The sequence below is a fragment of the Pristiophorus japonicus genome, chromosome 15 (genome assembly GCF_044704955.1).
Source record: "Pristiophorus japonicus isolate sPriJap1 chromosome 15, sPriJap1.hap1, whole genome shotgun sequence".
Taxonomy (NCBI): domain Eukaryota; kingdom Metazoa; phylum Chordata; class Chondrichthyes; family Pristiophoridae; genus Pristiophorus; species Pristiophorus japonicus.
Window position 1 is genome coordinate 78,547,689 of NC_091991.1, and position 21,354 is coordinate 78,569,042.

Here is a 21,354-nt window from a genome sequence, read left to right on the forward strand (position 1 = left end):
ATACTTCAACATTTTACTCATGACGACGTGAAACCATCCTGGAACAAGGTATACTTGTACCTGACTACTACTTTCAGTTAATAATTACTGTAGTTTGAAAGTATCCAAACTACAGCATTTTGAATTTGTAAATTAAACATAACAGTTAATAGTTTAATATATTAGATTTTCTATTTAACTATACAAAAACAGCAGCCTGGCCAACAGACTACCTCTCCCCCAAGTACTTATGGGATAGCAGAACTTGTGAAAAATAGATGCCAAGCCAAACTTGTGAGAGAGGAAGTCAGAAATGGATCAATGATGAAAACCTATTAACATTTTTGTGGGCAACCCAGCCTTTTGTTTGGAGTTTTAGGTCCACAGACTTCCTGCCTTTTGAGAACATTGCCAATACATTTATTTTACTTGGATTACTAAATATGCGATTTCAGCAGGCTTGCAGTGCAAACAAAGTTGTAAATGTACAACTATGCTTTTCTAATTAACAAGGGTAATAACAGATTTTGCACGTAACACGTCTTCTGAAAAATTAAGTTTTAATCTTATTGGGAAGTGAGATGAAATTAAAAAGACGAGAAATACATTTAAAAATTAGTGCTCACATTAAAATGTATTTCAAGTCTTTTTAAAATTATGGCACTCCCTTTGGCTCCCTCCATTGCCTGCATCCCTGCCACTCTGTTCCTGGCCCCTCCTTCCTCCCCCACCACCCCACTTCGACTTTCTCCTCTTCCCTCCCCACCCCATGGAGTTGCCAATGGATGCATTTTCCCTGTAACCCCCACCACAAATGTAGCTTACAACAATTGGAGCTCCTTTTCCCACCACATCCCACCCAAAAGGAAGGAAGAAGAGAGAGAGAGAGAGAGAGAGAGAGAAGCAAAAGAGAGACCAAGAGATGGCAACATAAAGATACCAGAGAAAGGCAAGAGGCTTTCATTCATAATCTAGCTTTGAGAAAAATGCCTTCGGAGCAGTACTAACTCCTATTAATGCATATATCTTTATTTATATCTTCCTTGCGATACCAACATCAGGGTTTTATATAATCAATGGATGCCAGCAAATATTATTAAAGTTTAATCTCCACACACAATAGAATATTGCCACCAATCTAGTGGGTAGAGCTAATCAATTGTGCTGAGTGTACCTTCCCTTACTTTGCTGTGTTCAAAGTCTCAGTCTTAAGTGCACCTTTTTTTTTAAACAAATGGAGCATGCATCGACAGTTGAAACAGCACTGAAATAATGGCAAGGAATTAAGAAAGAAAGAAATACGAAGCTGCATATGGATATTGAAATATTTTTAAAAAATGAGGAAGACTACATAACAGGTCATCTGAATTCTTCCCCGTTTAACTTTCACATACTAACAAAAGTATATCATAGCACTACAAAGATTGCCAATGGATTTCTCAAGACCTACATTTTTAAAAGCATTTTGGAACACAGCAGCCTTAAAGCATCTGTCATCTTGAGCTCTCAAGTCAAAATGCTTAGTTAAAGTACACATCATACTCCGAGGTCACTGCTTTGAAGATGCCCTGAAGAAATAATCCACAAGTCCCAAAATGCAGTTCCTAGAAGCATCGAATTAGCCTTTCCCTGAGGTGTTGCACGCTTCCAAAAAAATATTTCAAAATCAAGACACCAAACTTGGTTGAGTAGTGGTTTGATCCAAGATCATCTTTGTTTTCCTTTGGAGAAATTCCCAAACTGACAAAATCCGGTCATATCTTCTACTCAAGAGGCTAATGCCTTGTAAACATTGAACAAGCAGTTCTCCTTTTCATGAAAGGAAAACATGATAAAACGTTGGTAGAGAACAAAAACTGCTGAGAAGGACCCTTTCCCTACAAATCTTCGAAGTAACCTGAGTAAACCACTAAGTTTTTCGGATTGCTACGGTTACAATCCACATAGGGTAGCAAATAACCGTGAAGCAATTTCGGGCCGCGCCGAGAACGGCACAGCCCCGACTTGGACGCCCGTTTCTCGCGCCACAAAGTGCACCTAAAAAAAAACTTACCTATTCTCCGGCTCCCTGCAGGTCCTCTGGAGCTGGCGCGGCGCAGCATGAGCTGTGGGGGGCGGAGCCAGGTCCCTGTGCTGAAAACAGCGCCGGGACCTCTGCACATGCGCGCTACAGTGGGCGCGCATGTGCAGTAACTCCAGGCGCCCAAAACTGTGTGGGAGGGGCCCGAAGCACGCAGCCCCGGGCCCTGGCCGAATGGCCTCACTGTGGCTGCGTGGATAAGGCTGCCTCCCACGCCCAGCTCATGCTTCATCCCGACCGGACCCGATTCCCGCTCCTCCCCCCAGACCAGAACCGACCCCCCCCGCCCCAATCTCCGCTTCTCCCATCCCCCCGCCCGGATCCGACCTCTGCTCCTGACCACACCCCCCCCCCCCCACCTGCGCCCGACCTCTCCCCCGCCGACCCGCACTCCCGACAATGGACCCGACGCCATCTACCTGCAAATCCGGTGCTGGGGGCAGGTTCAGCCCGAAGTCTTGGGTCCGGCCGGGCCATTCAGCCTCCCTCTCCTTTCTCTACCTCTCTCCCTTCTCTTCACCCCCCTCTCTCTCTTTTCCACCCACCCTCCTTCCCCCCCACCCTCTCTTCTCCCCCCCTACTCTCTTTCCCCTCCCTACTCTCTTTCCCCTTCCCTCTCTCTCTCTCTCTCTCTCCCCCCTTCCCTCCACCCCTCCCCCTTCCCTCTCTGCTTCCCTCAACCCCTCCCCCTTCACTCTCCCTCTCCCCCCCCCTCCCTTCCTCCCCTTCTCCCCTCCTCCCCCCTCTCCCCCTTCCCACCCCCCCCCCCCTTCCCACTCTTCCCCCCCGGCCACTTCCCTCTCTCTCCCCAACAAATTAGCACTGGCAACTGAGACCAATTGGAACACATTGAGGGGTGCTACTCAAATGCTTGAATTTGGATTTAAATTTCAGTAGTCTAACTACAGCTTTTTGTGAAGCACCAAGAAGCTGTCCTATGGTTGAACTAGAAGGCAAAAGCAAGTGAGCATGTGTGCTCGGGAGGAAAAAGTAGAAAGTTGAAATTATAAGAACATAAGAATTAGGAACAGGAGTAGGCCATCTAGCCCCTTGAGCCTGCTCCGCCATTCAACAAGATCATGGCTGATCTGGCCGTAGATTCAGCTCCACTTACCTGCCCGCTCCCCATAACCCTTAATTCCCTTATTGGTTAAAAATCTATCTATCTGTGATTTGAATACATTCAATGAGCTAGCCTCAACTGCTTCCTTGGGCAGAGAATTCCACAGATTCACAACCCTCTGGGAGAAGAAATTCCTTCTCAACTCGGTTTTAAATTGGCACCCCCATATTTTGAGGCTGTGCCCCCTCGTTCTAGTCACCCCGACCAGTGGAAACAACCTCTCTGCCTCTATCTTGTCTATCCCTTTCATTATTTTAAATGTTTCTATAAGATCACCCCTCATCCTTCTGAACAGCAACGAGTAAAGACCCAGTCTACTCAATCTATCATCATAAGGTAACCCCCTCATCTCCGGAATCAGCCTAGTGAATCGTCTCTGCACCCCCTCCAAAGCGAGTATATCCTTCCTCAAGTAAGGTGACCAAAACTGCACGCAGTACTCAGGTGCGGCCTCACCAATACCCTGTACAGTTGCAGCAGGACCTCCCTGCTTTTGTGCTCCATCCCTCTCGCAATGAAGGCCAACATTTCATTCGCCTTCCTGATTACCTGCTGCACCTGCAAACTAACTTTTGGGGATTCATGCACAAGGACCCCCAGGTCCCTCTGCACCGCAGCATGTTGTAATTTCTCCCCATTCAAATAATATTCCCTTTTACTGTTTTCCCCCCCCCCCCCGCCCAAGGTGGATGACCTCACATTTTCCGACATTGTATTGCATCTGCCAAACTTTAGCCCATTCGTTTAATCTATCTAAATCTCTTTGCAGCCTCTCTCTGTCCTCTACACAACCCGCTTTACCACTAATCTTTGTGTCATCTGCAAATTTTGTTACACGACACTCTGTCCCCCCTTCCAGGTCATCTATGTATATTGTAAACAGTTGCAGTCCCAGCACCGATCCCTGTGGCACACCACTAACCACCGATTTCCAACCCGAAAAGGACTCTCTGCTTTGTTAGCCAGCCAATTCTCGATCCATGCGAATACATTTCCTCTGACTCCACGTACCTTTATCTTCTGTAGTAACCTTTTGTGTGGCACCTTATCGAATGCCTTTTGGAAATCCATCGGTACACCATTATCCACCATGCTCGTTATATCCTCAAAGAATTCGAGTAAATTAGTTAAACATGATTTCCCCTTCATGAATCCATGCTGCGTCTGCTTGATTGCACTATTCCTATCAAGATGTCCCGCTATTTCTTCCTTCCTGATAGCTTGAAGCATTTTCCCCACTACAGATGTTAAGCTAACCGGCCGATAGTTACCTGCCTTTTGTCTGCCGCCCTACCTTTTTTTCTTAAACAGAGGCATTACATTAGCTGCTTTCCAATCCGCTGGTACCTCCCCAGAGTCCAGAGAATTTTGGTAGATTATAACGAATGCATCTGCTATAACTTCCGCCATCTCTTTTAATACCCTGGGGTGCATTTCAACAGGACCAGGGGACTTGTCTACCTCGAGTCCCATTAGCCTGTCCAGCACTATTCCCCCCCCCTCACCGCCCGAGTGATAGTGATTTTCTCAAGGTCCTCCCTTCCCACATTCCCATGACCAGCAATTTTTGGCATGGTTTTTGTGTCTTCCACTGTGAAGACGGAAGCAAAATAATTGTTTAAGGTCTCAGCCATTTCCACATTTCCCATTATTAAATCCCCCTTCTCATCTTCTCAGGGACCAACATTTACTTGAGTCACTCTTTTCCGTTTTATATATCGGTAAAAGCTTTTACTATCTGTTTTTATGTTTTGCGCAAGTTTACTTTCGTAATCTATCTTTCCTTTCTTTATTGCTTTCTTAGTCATTCTTTGCTGTCATTTAAAATTTTCCCAATCTTCTAGTTTCCCCACTAACCTTGGCCACCTTGTACGCATTGGTTTTTAATTTGATATTCTCCTTTATTTTCTTGGTTATCCCTTCTCTTACCGCCCTTCTTTTTCACTGGAATATATTTTTGTTGAGCACTATGAAAGAGCTCCTTAAAAGTCCTCCACTGTTCCTCAATTGTGCCTCCGTTTAGTCTGTGTTTCCAGTCTACTTTAGCCAACTCTGCCCTCATCCCACTGTAGTCTCCTTTGTTTAAGCATAGTACGCTCGTTTGAGACACTACTTCCTCACCCTCGATCTGTATTACAAATTCAACCAGACTGTGATCACTCATTCCGAGAGGATCTTTTACTAGGAGATCGTTGATTTTTCCTGTCTCATTACACAGGACCAGATCTAAGATAGCTTGCTCCTTTGTATGTTCTGTAACATACTGTTCTAAGAAACAATCCCGTCTGCATTCTATGAATTCCTTCTCAAGGCTACCCCGTGCGATTTGATTTGACCAATCGATATGTAGGTTAAAATCCCCCATGATGACTGCCGTTCCTTTTTCACATGCCTCCATTATTCCCTTGATTATTGCCCGCCCCACCGTGAAGTTATTATTTGGGGGCCTATAAACTACGCCCAACAGTGACTTTTTCCCCTTACGATCTCTGATCTCCACCAACAATGATTCAACATTTTGTTCATGAGAGCCAATATCATCTCTCAACTGTCCTGATATCATCCTTTATTAACAGAGCTACCCCACCTCCTTTCCCTTCTTGTTTATCCTTCCGAATTGTCAGATACCCCTGTATGTTTAATTCCCAGTCTTGGCCACCCTGCAACCACGTTTCTGTAATGGCCACCAAATCATACCCATTTGTAATGATTTGTGCCGTCAACTCATTTACTTTATTTCGAATGCTGCGTGCGTTTAGATAGAGTGTTTTAATACTAGTTTTTAAACCATGATTTTTGGTTTTGATCCCTCCTGCAGCCCCTTGATATTCATACATATTGTCCCTTCCTATCACCTTGTGGTTTACACTTACCCCAGTGCTGCTCTGCTCTGTTGCCTCCTGTCTTTTGAATTCTTTCTTGGGGTCCTGTTCATCTGAGCTCTCACCCACTCTAACGAGCTCAGAGCCCTCTCCTGGGTTCCGGATACCCCTTGCATTGAGGCACCGAGCTTTCATGCTTGCCTTTTTTATTACACTTTGACCCTTTAGAATTTTGCTGTATATTGGCCCTTTTTTATTTTTTGCCTTGGTTTCTCTGCCCTCCACTTTTACTCATCTCCTTTCTGTCTTTTGCTTTTGTCTCCATTTTGTTTCCCTCTGTCTCCCTGCATTGGTTCCCATCCCCCTGCCATATTAGTTCAACTCCTCCCCAACAGCACTGGCAAACACTCCCCCTTGGACATTGGTTCCGGTCCTGCCCAGGTGCAGACCGTCCAGTTTGTACTGGTCCCCCAGAACCGGTTCCAATGCCCCAGGAATTTGAATCCCTCCCTGCTGCACCACTGCTCAAGCCACGTATTCATCTGAGCTATCCTGCGATTCCTACTCTGACTAGCTCGTGGCACTGTTAACAATCCCGAGATTACTACTTTTGAGGTCCTACGTTTTAATTTAGCTCCTTAAATTCGTCTCGTAGGACCTTTTTTTAAACCTATATCGTTGGTACCAATGTGCATCACGACAACTGGCTGTTCACCCTCCCTTTTCAAAATGTCCTGCACCCGCTCCGAGACATCCTTGACCCTTGCAGCAGGGAGGCAACATACCATCCTGGAGTCTCGGTTGCGGCCGCAGAAACGCCTATCTATTCTCCTTACCATTGAATCCCCTATCACTATCGCTCTCCCACTCTTTTTCCTGCCCTCCTGTGCAGCAGAGCCAGCCACCGTGCCATGAACTTGGCTGCTGCTGCCCTCCACTGATGAGTCATCCCCCTCAACAGTACTCAAAGCGGTGTATCTGTTTTGCAGGGGGATGACCACAGGGGACCCCTGCACTAACTTCCTTGCACTGCTCTTCCTGCTGGTCTTCCATTCCCTATCTGGCTGTGGACCCTTCACCTGCGGTCAGACCAACTCGCTACACATGCTACTCACGTCATTCTCAACATCGTGGATGCTCCAGAGTAAATCCACCCTCAGCTCCAATTCCGCAACGCGGACCGTCAGGAGCTGGAGGCGGATACACTTCCCGCACACGTAGTCGGAAGTGCCCCTGAGTTCCCACATGGTACAGGAGGAGCATATCACATGACCGAGCTCTCCTTCCATGACTCAACCCTAAGATACACTTAAATTGGCAACAACAATGCTAAAGTTTACTCACTGTTATAGAAGGGAAAAAAGAAAAACTACTCACCAATCACTTACCCCCTTTGGCTGTGATGTCACCTTTCTGTTTCTTTCTACTTCTTTTTTGCCTTCTCCGTGTAGCTGCACAAGCACGCCTCTCCACTCACCTCAGACGCCGCTCCCGACTGCCGCCGCGTTGGGCCTTTTATAGGCCTCTCGCCGACCCCGGACTCACGCCTCTCCATGCATCTCCAACGCTGCTCCAGACTGCCGCAGCGTTGGGCCTTTTATCGGCCTCTCGCCAACCCCGGACTCACGCCTCTCCACGCTCCTCCGACGCTGCTCCCGACTGCCGTCGCGTTGGGCCTTTTATAGGTCTCTCGCCGACCCAAAACTCACGCCTCTCCATGCACCTCCGACGCTGCTCCCGACTGCCGCCGCGTTGGGCCTTTTATAGCCTCTCGCTGACCCCGGACTCACGCCTCTCCACGCTCCTCCGATGCTGCTTGCCTGGGTAAGAAATGTTTGGAGAAACTGCTACTCTGTTGGAGGAATTCAAAAGGCTATTTTCCATCTCATATCTGTCATGAAGAAACACAATTTTAACTTCCTAATATTAAAAACAGAAAATGCTGGAAATACTCAGATGGTCGGGCAGCATCTGTGGAGAGAGAAAGAGAGCTAATGTTTCAGGTCGATGACCTTTCCTAACTTTCCAAATACAGTACTGGCGGAGTGAACCTTGGCTTCGTGGTAGCATTCCATCCTCTCATTCACAAGTCATGGATTCAAGCCCCACTTGTCAGTCCCGCCGAGTGGAGACAAGAGTTTGGAACACTGGGTTGATATCCAACAGGGTACGCGCGTCCGATGAGAGCGGTGGCGACCCCCTGCAATGTATCTAGCTGGTTCTCCTGGTAGGGTGTTGAGTCAGACTGACAACCTGTCCACATAAAATGGGACTTTATTACAGAAACAACCTAAAGCACAATCCTCAATGTAATGCAGTGGAAGAAATGAGTTGACTTGTACCGCTCGGCACTTGAGAAGAATTAGAAAGTTAGTACTGATGCATATATAGATTGATGGAGCTTTTCCCAGCTTCAATGTTTCCCATTCAGCAACCATTCCACAACAGTACTTCCTAATCTCCTTTTCACACCTCACATCCCTGCTGAGTCTTGAGATCTTTAATGGCAGGTATTGGTGGTAATGAAGTGGTTTTTACCAACCTCAAAGATACAAGTTCCTTGAAATAATATTGTTATTTAACTTCACGAGCATGGGTGGAGTTTAGAAGTGGTGAGAAGCACTTTGTCCCGCTCTCCCTGCAACATTTACATTTCTCTTCAATTGTTTTTGGTTTAATATGGTTCAAATTGACACTATTTGCCAGGCAAAATTATTTCATAACCAATCATTTTATTATCTGCAATATCAACCGTATAGTTTTGAATCATTCAAAAGGAGCTTTAAATTAGCACATTTAAAAATTGTACCTTCGTGCTCTTTGCTTCCATTTATATACTTACTTTTGCTGAACTGAGACTGATAGGAAGGTGGCTTGCTTTTTTCTGGGGAGTAGCTTCTGCTGCTGATGCTTGATCCGGAGCGGCTGTGAGGAGATTCTCTTCTGTGGTAGGGTGTTTCCCTTTTATGAGAGAAACGTTCTCTTGCATGTGGAGAGGAATATAAACTCTTTCTTCTGAAGTTATCCCTGTTAGAATATTATCAAAGATTTAAAATACTTTTGGTTATGGTTATTATTCTTTACAACTTCCACGTTGCATTTATGTTAAAACTGGAAAATAAATATCCAACCTACACAAGTGTTTTGGTAATGTCCAATGTAACTCAATCTTCCAGGACATATAAATGTAGGTTTACTTAATACATTAAAATTCTTCTGTACAGCATGCATGTCCTCCATGTGTCATACTGCCTACATATAATAGTTTCCCCATCACACGGACATTTCGTTGATAACACCCTACAATAGCACATCGTCCGACATATTGTGAGCAAAGGCACAGAGTATGTGGTAGTTAATGTAAAGTTTATAAAAGTGCTTTTGTTTCCCACACATTAAATCTGAAACTGTGTATTTATAAACATGATCCAAAAGGGACATGCTAAACTTAACTGGGCCTTCCTTTAATGAATTGGATCGACTTACATTGGAGCCAAAATTCACGAAATTAAAATCAGTAGTTATGTCAGGGACATTTTTTTGCCCCCAACAATTTCTGCCCTACTATCCTGTTTGCATTGATTTCCTTGGAGAGTTCCACAGGCACTGGCAATCCTATAGCTCACAAGTGGTCATTCTGAATGTGCAAGCCCAGTCACTATTGGCATTCTATTCTGCCATGAAGAACATGATCTTATTCTCACCCAACATCCATGCATTCCAACTTTTTCATATGGGTCACTGGATAACAATCAGGGGAAGAAATCCCAGCTGATTTTTTGATTCTCCACCACACAAATAATGACTGCAATTGTTGCCCTGAAATGAGCTAACTTGATACACCATGGGGATGAGACCTGTGATTTTCTCGTCCTTTTGGTTTAATGCTTCATTGGGCTGTGTCTTTCCTTATTTGGAAACATGTGGCGAACATTTTAAAGCTCAGGAGTCAGAAAAAGAAAATATATAGTAATAAAGGGCCCAAGTTTCCACATAATTTGCACCTGATTTTTAAGAGCAACTGGTGGAGAACGGACTATTTTAGAAATCGCAATTCTCCACATTTTTTTTTCTGCAGTTCTAGTCAGGTAGAACAGTTCGACTTTGGAACAGAATTTTTTCTTCAAAAGGGGCGTGTCCAGCCACTGACACCTGATTTGAAAGTTTCCACAGTGAAAACGTACTCCAAACTAACAAGTGAAGATTTTTGTAGAACTGAAAAAACCTTGTCTACACATTAAAAAAATCAGGCGCAGGTTACAAATTAGGCGTCCAGAACGAGGTGGGGGCGGGGGGGGGGGGGGAAGGGAAGTCATTAAATTCTACAATAAATCCTTATTTATACTTCTACAAATATTATACAAATAAATCCAACCTGAATAAACATTTATAAGCAAAGAAAAGATTAAATAAACCATCTTCCTACCTGTGTGAAAGTGCTTCAGTCAGCTCAGCGGTGTGGCGTCGTTCCCGCGAACGGGAGGGAGGAGGGGCAGTCGGGCAGTAAGCAGGCAGCCTTCCACTTGAGGTGGAAGCCTTACAGTCAGCTCAGCGGTGTGGCGTCGTTCCCGCGAACGGGAGGGAGGGGCAGTCGGGCAGTAAGCAGGCATTTGTGCAGCCTTCCACTTGAGGTGGAAGCCTTACAGTCAGCTCAGCGGTGTGGCGTCGTTCCCGCAAACGGGAGGGAGGGAGGAGGCAGGCATTCCCGACGGCGGGCAGGGGGGGAAGGAGGCAGTGAGAAGGCTGCAGGAAGCCTCAGAAGTTGAGCAGCCATTCCCGATGGCAGGGCGGGGGGGGGGGGGGGTGGCGGGAAGAGGCCGTCAGGAAATGGCTGCCTCAACTTCTGAGGCTTCCTGCAGCCTTCTCACTGCTGCAAGAAGCCTCAGTGCTGATCATAGAAGGGCAATGTGCTTTTATTAAAAAATGTTCAAAAATTAAACAGCTACAAAGAACTACAAAAATGGCCGAGTACCAATGTTTTCTTCATACTGCGCGTGCGCGAACACTCCAACGCGCATGCGCAGCGTTGCCGGCACGAAAAAACTAATTTAAATGGTACCCGCCCCCTCCCACTTCCACTTCCAAAATCGGCGCGAGTGGTCGGCTCCGCCCCCCTGGGCGCCGCGACAAGCAGACATGGAGCTGCAGGGCGCTCCAGAATCACGCGTTTTTTTTCAGGCCCCGTTTTTGGAGCGAAAAACGGGCGCCCAGTTTGGAGGGGCGCCCGTTTTGTAGCGTGTGGAAACTTGGGGCCATAGAGTTACAAGTTTTGAATGTAGTAAACTTGTATATTCATGGAAATTGTGACTAGCAACCATGAATAGTATAACATGGAAGAAATTTTGACACCAAGCTCAATATTTTTATTTTTCCACCAGTGAAATTTGGATAGTTCCTTTTTATTTTGCTTTTTCATTCCTGTCTGTCTTGATTACCCCTCCCCCACCATATCCCCTCCCATTGTTTGCTCTCTTTTTTTACATTCCCCTTGTCTTCAATTTCTCCCCTCGCATTGCATTTTTCTTCACCACCTTCAGTCCTCCAATGTTTCACCATTGTCACTTGTCTCATAACCAACATCTGACTTATTTTCTGCCAGAGGGCTATAGTATGTTGAAAGCTTGGGCGTTTGGGGAAGGAAGGTGCATGTACAGCTTCATCTTGAAAGAACGCACCAATATTCTTCTTAAAATAGCTTTACTAGATTTTCACCCACATTCTTTGCTGCTTTTGTTGTATTTTGTTTGGTGGCCCCAGCAATTGTAATCTCTTCCATTGGTGGTTTGTCATTGAATTTCCAAGTTATTTGTTTCCCCTTTCAGCATCACGCTGGCAACCTCTCCCCTTTTTGTGGCTCCTATCCTGACATCTTCAGCAGTATTTTTCCTGATCTTAGCGGGCTTGAGGTTTGTTCCCTTTGTAAGGAGAGGTGTATTCAAGTGGTAACAAATCAATGTGCTGGAAATGTTTTTGCAACTTGTGGATCTCGTTCTCAGCAGCCAGTCTGCTCTACTCTCAATCATAGGAAGCGTTAAACATTGCGAGATCATACAATAACTTGCATTTGTATCATGCCTTTAGCATCGAAAAACATCCAAAGATGCTAATCAGAAAAAACAGAGGCCAACCAAAGGAGATATTCAGAGTGGTGACGAATTTGTTGCACTCATCGAAGTGCTGCGGCTGCACATTTTCAATCTTAATAAGGTGGCTTACTAATGGCAATTCTTCTCCCCTCATTGAGACCAGCCCTCCGCCTCCGCACTAAGTTTAAAAAAAGTGTCATTGAATTCTGCTGCCTACCATCATTGCTGCAGTAGTGGCAAGTTCATCATTTCCAAACCTCATTCTGACAAATCTTAGATTCTCTCGGTTTGTTCTCGACTTTTGTACACAGCCCCGAGCTGGAGGGTTCCATCGGAAACATGTCGGGACCTGGTTAGGCCAGGTGACCATCAACTCCGGGAGTCCCTGATGGGTTTTGCAAGTGATGGAACCTCTGCCCGTCCCTTACAAGACCAAAACTAATGACACCAAGTGGGTGGAGCTGGGGGCAAGAACTACCTACATCCGGCAAGGGCGATAACCAGCTCAGAAGGGTCCCAGCGTAACACTGGAGGGCCAGTATGCCAAGGCAGATGAGGCCTCTGGAAGGGTACAATTCGGCTTAACCAGGGGTGGGCGCCTCAGGCAAAGGAAGCAGCAAAGAACATGCCTGGGTTTTTAATTTGTTTTTTGGATCAGCCGTCTTATATGGAGCCAGGATCGTGTCCAACGGATTTTTAAGGTCCTCTTTCATCACCATGCTCACTTCCTTTTCAAAATCTTACTCGTCTATTGTTCAATTAGGCTCTCAAGTGATTTCTTCACTAAATACTCCTCACTCCTATCCATCCGGTTTCTGCACCAACTGATTTATTGGCCCGGATTTTGCAGGTCAGAGGCTGACCTCGAATAAATTTGCCCACACAGATTTCGTTGTCTGCAGATTGTGATTTCCTCTATTTTGATGTGACTTTAAATTTGGCGCCATCTGCGGCAATCAGCAACAATGCAGGTGGCAAGTAAAAAGCAGGGATTATAATTCACATTTTAATCATTGGACAGAAATCAAAATAAAGATTGGGACATACACATGGGATTAAGGTCGAAGCTGAAATATAATAAACAAAATTTCAAAAAAATCAAAAAATTAATTTTTATTTTAAAAATCATGCAATTTTCAAATGTTCTTCAGAGGTAATGAGCCTCCACACTTGTAAAATTAGTTTTTCAGGGCAGGGCTAGAGACATTATTCAGCAGGAATTGAGTGACTACGCTGTTAAAACCCAGTTACACCCAATTAAACAATGCTAAACATTTTCATTGCTTTTTACAGCAAGAATAGTACATAAAAAATTGAAGTTCACGTCAATTCACTGATTCTGTGTTGATTGCATCTGCAAAGAGTGAAAACAGCGAACCCTGTGGAGGATCAGTGCATCACTGACAGAAATGTCTCAACTTCCGTGTTTAATTGCGCATGTGTGGACACCAGAAGTTGCAGTCAGTTTTACACAGTAATGACAGGAAGTGCTGATAGTTTCATCGTCATTGCAACTGCAAATTCTGGGCCTTATTCTTTAGCAATTTCAAATGCGATCTTAACCCTTCCTCCCCTACCTCCACTTGTCCTTACTTCCCTCAATTTTAGCCTCTTCATCTCATCATAACACAAGACCTCAAAACTTTGAGATCTCCAACCACTTTTTCATCTTCCTCCTTGTACACATCCTGGAAGCGCCCAAAATCTTGCCACATTTTTTTCCTGCCCATACCTTCTCTGGCTTTACCATCTGCATGGATAGAATCATAGAAATTATAGCCGAGAGAGGCCATTCAGGAAATCACGCCATATCATTGCTAGCTCTGTGAATGGAGTGATCTATTCTAATTCCATTTCCTTATTCTTTCCCTATATCCTTTTATATTCTGTTTTCAAATACTTAGTGGATTCCATTTCAAATGATGCTACCATCTCTGCCTCAGTAACCACCAGTGGTAAAGCATTCCATATATTTACAAACCCCCCCAATAAATATCTATTCCAACTTCCCCCTTCATTTTTCTAATGGTAATCCTGAGTTCATATCTCCTCGTTACCAGTTCATCAATCAGTCTAAATCATGTTTTGCTATTTACTCTCTCAAAACATTTAACAATTTTGAAAACCTTAGATTTCCCCTTAATCTAATTCTCTTCACTGAAAAAGTCTCAATTTTTCAAGCCCATCTTCATTATTATAAACTTTCATTCCTCTTACAATTCGAGTGAATCTTTGCTGTAGTCTTCCCATGGCGCTATAATCTTTCCTATAATGGGGTACCAGACATTGTGCAGTACTCCAACTTGGTTTAACCAATGGCTGGAATGAATTCAACATCACTTCCATGTTTTTATATTCAGTGCACCAACATATAAAATCCAGAATCCAGTTTGTCTATTTTATGGCATTTTCTGCCTCCACATAATCCTCTTTTCAAGAACAAAACACCTCATCTGACCCCCTTGCCTTTGCTTCCCCAACTTGAGGATCATCGATACAACAACAATCATTGCATTTTTGTGAAACATCTTGGTTCATTTTACAACGTTAAACATGCGATATCAATGCAAGTTGGACAACAAACAAGTTCATAGCAGTCAGTCTGGATTCAGAAGGTGAAGATGCAGCCTGACTGATTTCTGCATCACTTTGAGGAAATGACAACCCAAGTGCACTGTCGTAATGCCTCGAGTGTTTTGGCTGCTAAAAGGCTTTTTGATAAAGTTCCACATGAAAGACTATTAGTTAAAGTCAAAGCTGTGGGGATTCAGGATAAATATTGGGAATGGATAAGAAACTGGCTGGAGGTCGTAGTAGGAGTTATGTCAGTGTGGTGGGGGAGGGGGAGAAAGGGAGGGAAGTACGGAGTAGGATGACTTGGGCTCGGTGCTGGGACCTCCAGTTTCCAATTTACATAAATGACCTGGATTTACAGATGATGCCAAATGAGATAGGACAGTGGAATTAGGTCAGAAATTACAGAATGAGTGGATAAAATATGCAGAGACAGACCAATGGTAGATGAAATTTAATGCAAAAATGTATTTAGTTGCTGCATGTCGGAAGAAAAATAGACTACATGAGCACTTTGAATCATGTTGAAATAGCTATGGATGAAGCTTAAATAGACCAAGAAGTCTTAGTAGGATTGACAACAAACATGCCGAGCAGTAATCAACAATGCCATAAGAATGCTGAACTACATAGTCAAAATAGAAGAATATATCAGAAACATAGCAACATAGAAAATAGGTGCAGGAGAAGGCCATCCGACCCTGCACCACCATTCAATATCATGGCTGATCATTCCTTCAGTACCACTTTTATGCTTTCTCTCCATACCCCTTGATCCCTTTAGCCACAAGGGCCATATCAAACTCCCTCTTGAATATATCCAATGAACTGGCATCAACAATTCTCTGCGGCAGGGAATTCCACAGGTTAACAACTCTCAGTGAAGAAGTTTCTCCTCATCTCAGTTCTAAACGGCCTGCTTCTTATCCTGCGTCCCCTGGTTCTGGACTTCCGACATCGGAAACATTCTTCCCGCGTCTAACCTGTCCAGTCCAGTCAGAATCTTATGTTTCTGTGAGATCCCCTCTCATCCTTTTAAACTCCAGTGAATAAAGGCCCAGTTGATCCAGTCTCTCCTTATGTCAGTCCAGCCATCCCTGGAATCAGTCTGGTGAATCTTCGCTGCACTCCCTCAACAGCAAGAATGTCCTTCCTCAGATTAGGAGACCAAAACTGAACACAATATTCCAGGTGGGGCCTCACCAAGGCCCTGTACAATTGCAGTAAGACTTCCCTGCTCCAAGACTCAAATTTCCTTGCGATGAAGGCCAACAAACCATTTGCCTTCTTCACCACCTGCTGTACCTGCATGCCTACCTTCAATGACTGATGAACCATGACACCCAGGTCTCGCTGCACCTCCCCTTTTCCTAATCTGCCGCCATTCAGATCGTATTCTGCCTTCGTGTTTTTGCCCCCAAAGTGGATAACCTCACATTTATCCACATTATACTGCATCTGCCATGTATTTGCCCACTCGCCTAACCTGTCCAAATCACCCTGCAACCTCTTAGCGTCCTCCTCACAGCTCACACCGCTGTCCAGTTTAGTGTCATCTGCAAACTTGGAGATATTACACTCAATTCCATCATCTAAATCATTAATATATTGTAAAGAGCTGGGGTCCCAGCACTAAACTAGTCACTGCCTGCCATTCTGAAAAGGACCAGTTCATCCCAACTCTCTGCTTCCTGTCTGCCAACCAGTTCTCTATCCACGTCAGTACATTACCCCCAATACCATGTGCTTTGATTTTGTACACCAATCTCGTGTGTGGGACCTTGTCAAAAACCTTTTGAAAGTCCAAATACACCACATCCACTGGTTCCACCTGTCCACTCGACTAGTAACATCCTCAAAAAATTCCAGAAGATTTTTCAATCATGATTTCCCCTTCATAAATCCATGCTGCCTTGGACCAATCCTATCACTACTTTCCAAATGCACTGCTATTTCATCCTTAATGATTGATTCCAACATTTTCCCCACCACTGATGTCAGGCTAACTGGTCTATAATTACCTGTTTTCTCCCTCCCACCTTTTTTAAAAAGTGGTGTTACATTAGCAACCCTCCAGTCCATAGGAACTAATCCAGAGTCTAGCGAGAAGGATTGTTGGAAAATTATCACCAATGCATCCACTATTTCTCGGGCCACTTCCTTAAGTACTCTGGGATGCAGACTATCAGGCTCTGGGGATTTAATCGGCCTTCAACCCCGTCAATTTCCCCAACACAATTTCCCGCCTAATAAGGATATCCTTCAGTTCCTCCTTCTCACCAGACCTTCGGTCCCCTAGTACATCCAGAAGGTTATTTGTGTCTTCCTTTGTGAAGACAGAACCAAAGTCCTTGTTCAATTGGTCTGCCATTTCCTTGTTCCCCATTATAAATTCACCTTAATCCGACTGCAAGGGCCCTACGTTTGTCTTTACTAATCTTTTTCTCTTCACACATCTATAGAAGTTTTTGCAGTCATTTTTTATGTTTCCAGCAAGCTTCCTCTCGTACTCTATTTTACCCCTCTTAATTAAACCCTTTGTCCTCCTCTGCTGTATTCTAAATTTCTTCCAGTCCTCTGGTTTGCTGCTTTTCCTGGCTAATTTGTATGCCTCTTCCTTGGATTTAACACCATCCTTAATTTCCCTTGTTCGCCACAGTTGAGCCACCTTCCCCGTTTTATTTTTACTCCAGACAGAGATGTCCAATTGTTGAAGTTCGTCCATTTGATCTTTAAAGGTTTGCCATTGCCTATCCACCGTCAACCCTTTAAATATTATTTACTAGTCGAATCTAGCCAATTCACGCCTCGTACCATCAAAGTTATCTTTCCTTAACGTCAGGACCCGAGTTTCTGAATTAACTTTGGCACTCTCCATCTTAATAAAGAATTCTGCCATATTATGGTCACTCTTCCCCAAGGGACCTCGCACAACAAGATTGCAAATTAGTCCCTTCTCATTACACATCACCCAGTCCAGGATAGCCAGCTCTCTGATTGGTTCAACATATTTGGTCTAGAAAACCATCCCTAATACACTCCAGGAAATCCTCCTCCACCGCATTTTTACCAGTTAGGTTAGCCCAATCAATATGAAGATTAAAGTCGTCCATGATTACTGCCGAACCTTTATTGCACACATCCCTTATTTCTTGTTTGATGCTGTCCCCAACCTCACTACTACTATTTGGTGGCCTGTACACAACTCTCACTAGCGTTTTCTGCCCTTTGGTATTCCGCAGCTCCACCCAAATCGATTCCACATCATCCAAGCCAATGTCCTTCCTTACAATTGCATTAATTTCCTCTTTAACCAGCAACGCCATCCCGCCTCCTTTTCCTTTCTAAATGCTGAATACCCTTGGATGTTGAGTTCCCAGCCTTGGTCACCCTGGAGCCATGTCTCCGTGATGCCAATCACATCGTATCCGTTAACTGCTATCTGCGCAGTTAATTCGTCCACCTTGTTCTGAATACTCCTCGCATTGAGGCACAGAGCCTTCAGGCTTGTCTTTTTTAACACACTTGGACCCTTTAGAATTCTGCTGTAAATTGGCCCTTTTTGCTTTTACTTTTCTTCTTTCTATCTTTTGCTTCTGTCCCCATTTTATTCCCCTCTGTTTCCTGCATAGGTTCCCATCACCCTACCATGTAAGTTTAACTCCTCCCCAACAACACTAGCAAACACTCCCCCGAGGACACTGGTTCCGGTCCTGCCCAGGTGCAGACCGTCCGGTTTGTCGTGGTCCCCCAGAACCGGTTCCAATGTCCCAGGAATTTGAATCCCTCCCTTCTGCACCACTGCTCAAGCCACGTATTCATCTGAGCGATCCTGCGATTCCTACTCTGACCAGCACGTGGCACTGGTAGCAATCCTGAGATTACTACTTTTGAGGTCCTACTTTTTAAATTTAACTCCTAGCTCCCTAAATTCGTCTCGTAGGATCTCATCCCGTTTTTTTTTTAAACCTGTATCGTTGGTACCTATATGTACCACGACAACTGGCTGTTCACCCTCCCTTTTTTGAATATCCTGCACCCGCTCCGAGACATCCTTGACCCTTGCACCAGGGAGGCAACATACCATCCTGGAGTCTCGGTTGCGGCTGCAGAAACGCCTATCGATTCCCCTTACAATTGAATCCCCTTTCACTATCGCTCTCCCACTCTTTCCTGCCCTCCTGTGCAGCAGAGCCAGCCATGGTGCCATGGACTTGGCTACTGCTGCTCTCCCCTGATGAGTCATCCCCCTCAACAGTACCCAAAGCTGTTTTGCAAGGGGATGACAGCAGAGGACCCCTGCACTACCTTCCTTGCACTGCTCTTCCTGTTGGTCTCCCAATCCCTATCTGGCTGTGTACCCTTTACCTGCGGTGAGACCAACTCAGAGTAGTAGATCATACCTTGAAGATTGAGTCCAGTTCTGGTCACCAAGAAATAAGAGAAACATTCAAATGCTGGAGGCAGTACAGACAAGAGTGGCAGGGGTCTGAATTATGATGAAAGCCTGGGAAAAAATTGGGATTTTCAACCTAGGAAGGAGGCATTTGAGAGGTGATCTTATATGAAATGTACAAGATTGTTCAAGTTATGGAAACATTAATCCAGAATATTACTTTCGATTAAACTGTGGAAGTAGAACTTGGGAACATGGTGAAAATTATAAAAGCTAATTTTAGAACGGGTATCAGTAAATTTTTCACATACAAAGGGTGATCAATCAAGGCGTGGATTAAACTTCCAGATAGAGTAGTGGAGGCAAAACCCCTCAAATCATTTATAAAACTACTGGATCCTACAATGGGGGAGGGGGCGCAGGAAAACATTTGATTCCCAAGATAAATTAACAAAGATGGCATGGATAAACTAAAATGGGCTGATGGCATTCCTCATTCATTCACATTTGGAAGCATTTTACTAATTTCAAACTTTTCACTTAACCGTACAACTCCAAAATCATAGAAACATCTGTTCTACAGTGATAGCATCAGGGAAGATTTCCTCCATCAGTTATATGTAACAAAACTGTAAGTCCACTTTGAAAGAATTAGTTTACAATTTCACTGCAACAGCAAAGAAGAAATACTCCTCCCTAGAATCCATTATAATGCAGTACAAGAACTAGTCTTTCAACTGTTCCTTTTACATTGCTATGAAACTTTCACTCCAATGTGCACTGTGTCAGTGGCAGTCCAGAAGACTATGATGCATTTATAAAACTTTAATGCATTTCATTTAAATCTCATCCTTAGCTTTGAAGTTCGTCTGTCAGCAATTAAAGTTTGAGAGTTTACAGCTCCATTCACCTTCATAAATATGAAGCATGCTTTCCGATTTGTATTACTTTAGCATTTTATGGCAAATCACCAATACCAAAATGCATTTATCTATTATTTTATTAACAATCCTCTATTGATCTCCTGCTGATCAGCTCTTTCTAAATTAACATATACTGCTATGCTGATTGATAGGCACCTGCTTTTTATAACCTTTAGTTGCACCTGAAGCTCATCACAAAATGAAGGGCAGACTTTATGAGGCCAATCTGCCTTCACTATGTTTTATGACCAGAAGGTCTGTTTGTAGTGTTATCAACCATGTATGCTGCTGTCATGATCAGGGCATAATAAACGATTGCTAAAGTAAATGAATCGCTATTAGTGACATTTGGGTTCAAAGGTGAAGGGCTACTGTACATTAAAAAATCAGGGGTCAATATCTGGTACCAGTAACTTTCCAACTACACGATAAAAAGGTATATTTCTGTCCCTCACCCTCATGCATATTTAATTCATGAATTTGAGAATCTATCAAACAGGAAATGGGTTAAGTTTCACATACCAAATTCATAAGAGCTATTAAGATCAGTTTTAAATGATCTCTCAACAAACATAACTAAAGTCAGGTAATGCAGTTATTTAAAACAAAACAATATTGTTCCTGAAGGAAAGTTTAACAACATATTGGGCCCAAGTTTCCACATGATTTGCGCCTGATTTTTAGGAGCAACTGGTGGAGAACAGACGATCTTAGAAATCGCAATTCTCCACATTTTTTTTTCCTGCAGTTCTAGTCAGGTAGAACAGTTCTACTTTGGAACAGAATTTTTTCTTCAAAAGGGAGTGTCCGGCCACTGACGCCTGATTTGAAAGTTTCCACAGTGAAAACGTACTCCAAACTAACTTAGAATGGAGCAAGTGAAGATTTTTGTCGAACTGAAAAAACCTGTTCTGCACATTAAAAAATCAGGCGCAGGTTACAAATTCGGCGTCCAGAACGAGGTGCGGGGGGGGGGGGGGGGGGGGGGGGGGAGGGGAAGTCATTAAATTCTACAATAAATCCTTATTTATACTTATACAAATAAATCCAATCCGAATAAAAATTTATAAGCAAAGAAAAGATTAAATAAACCATCTTCCTACCTGTGTGAAAGTGTTTCAGTCAGGGAGAATGCTGCAGCAAGCCTCACAAAACGAGGCAGCCGTTCCCGAACGCGGGGGGGGCGGGGGGGGAAGGAAGCCGTTCCAGACGGCCGGGTGGGAACCGACCGAACGCTGGGGGGGGGGGGGGGGGGGGGGGGGGGAGGAAGCTGTTCCAGACGGCGGGCAGGAGGGAGGGAACCGACCGACCGAACGCAGGGGGGTGGGGGAAGGGAACCGACCGAACGCGGGGGGGTGGGGGAAGGGAACC

The 21,354-nt window shown here is 44.4% G+C and overlaps 1 protein-coding gene across 7 annotated transcripts in view; it reads right to left on the reverse strand.

The window, feature by feature from the left end:
- pphln1 (periphilin 1) overlaps positions 1-21,354 on the reverse strand; it is a 210,703-nt gene that overhangs the window by 114,617 nt on the left and 74,732 nt on the right. For all 7 annotated transcript variants that reach the window (XM_070900629.1, XM_070900626.1, XM_070900628.1 and 4 more), the window contains one exon: positions 8,847-9,031. In XM_070900629.1, coding sequence (XP_070756730.1) covers positions 8,847-9,031 — 185 coding nt within the window. The remainder of the gene's footprint in view (positions 1-8,846; positions 9,032-21,354) is intronic.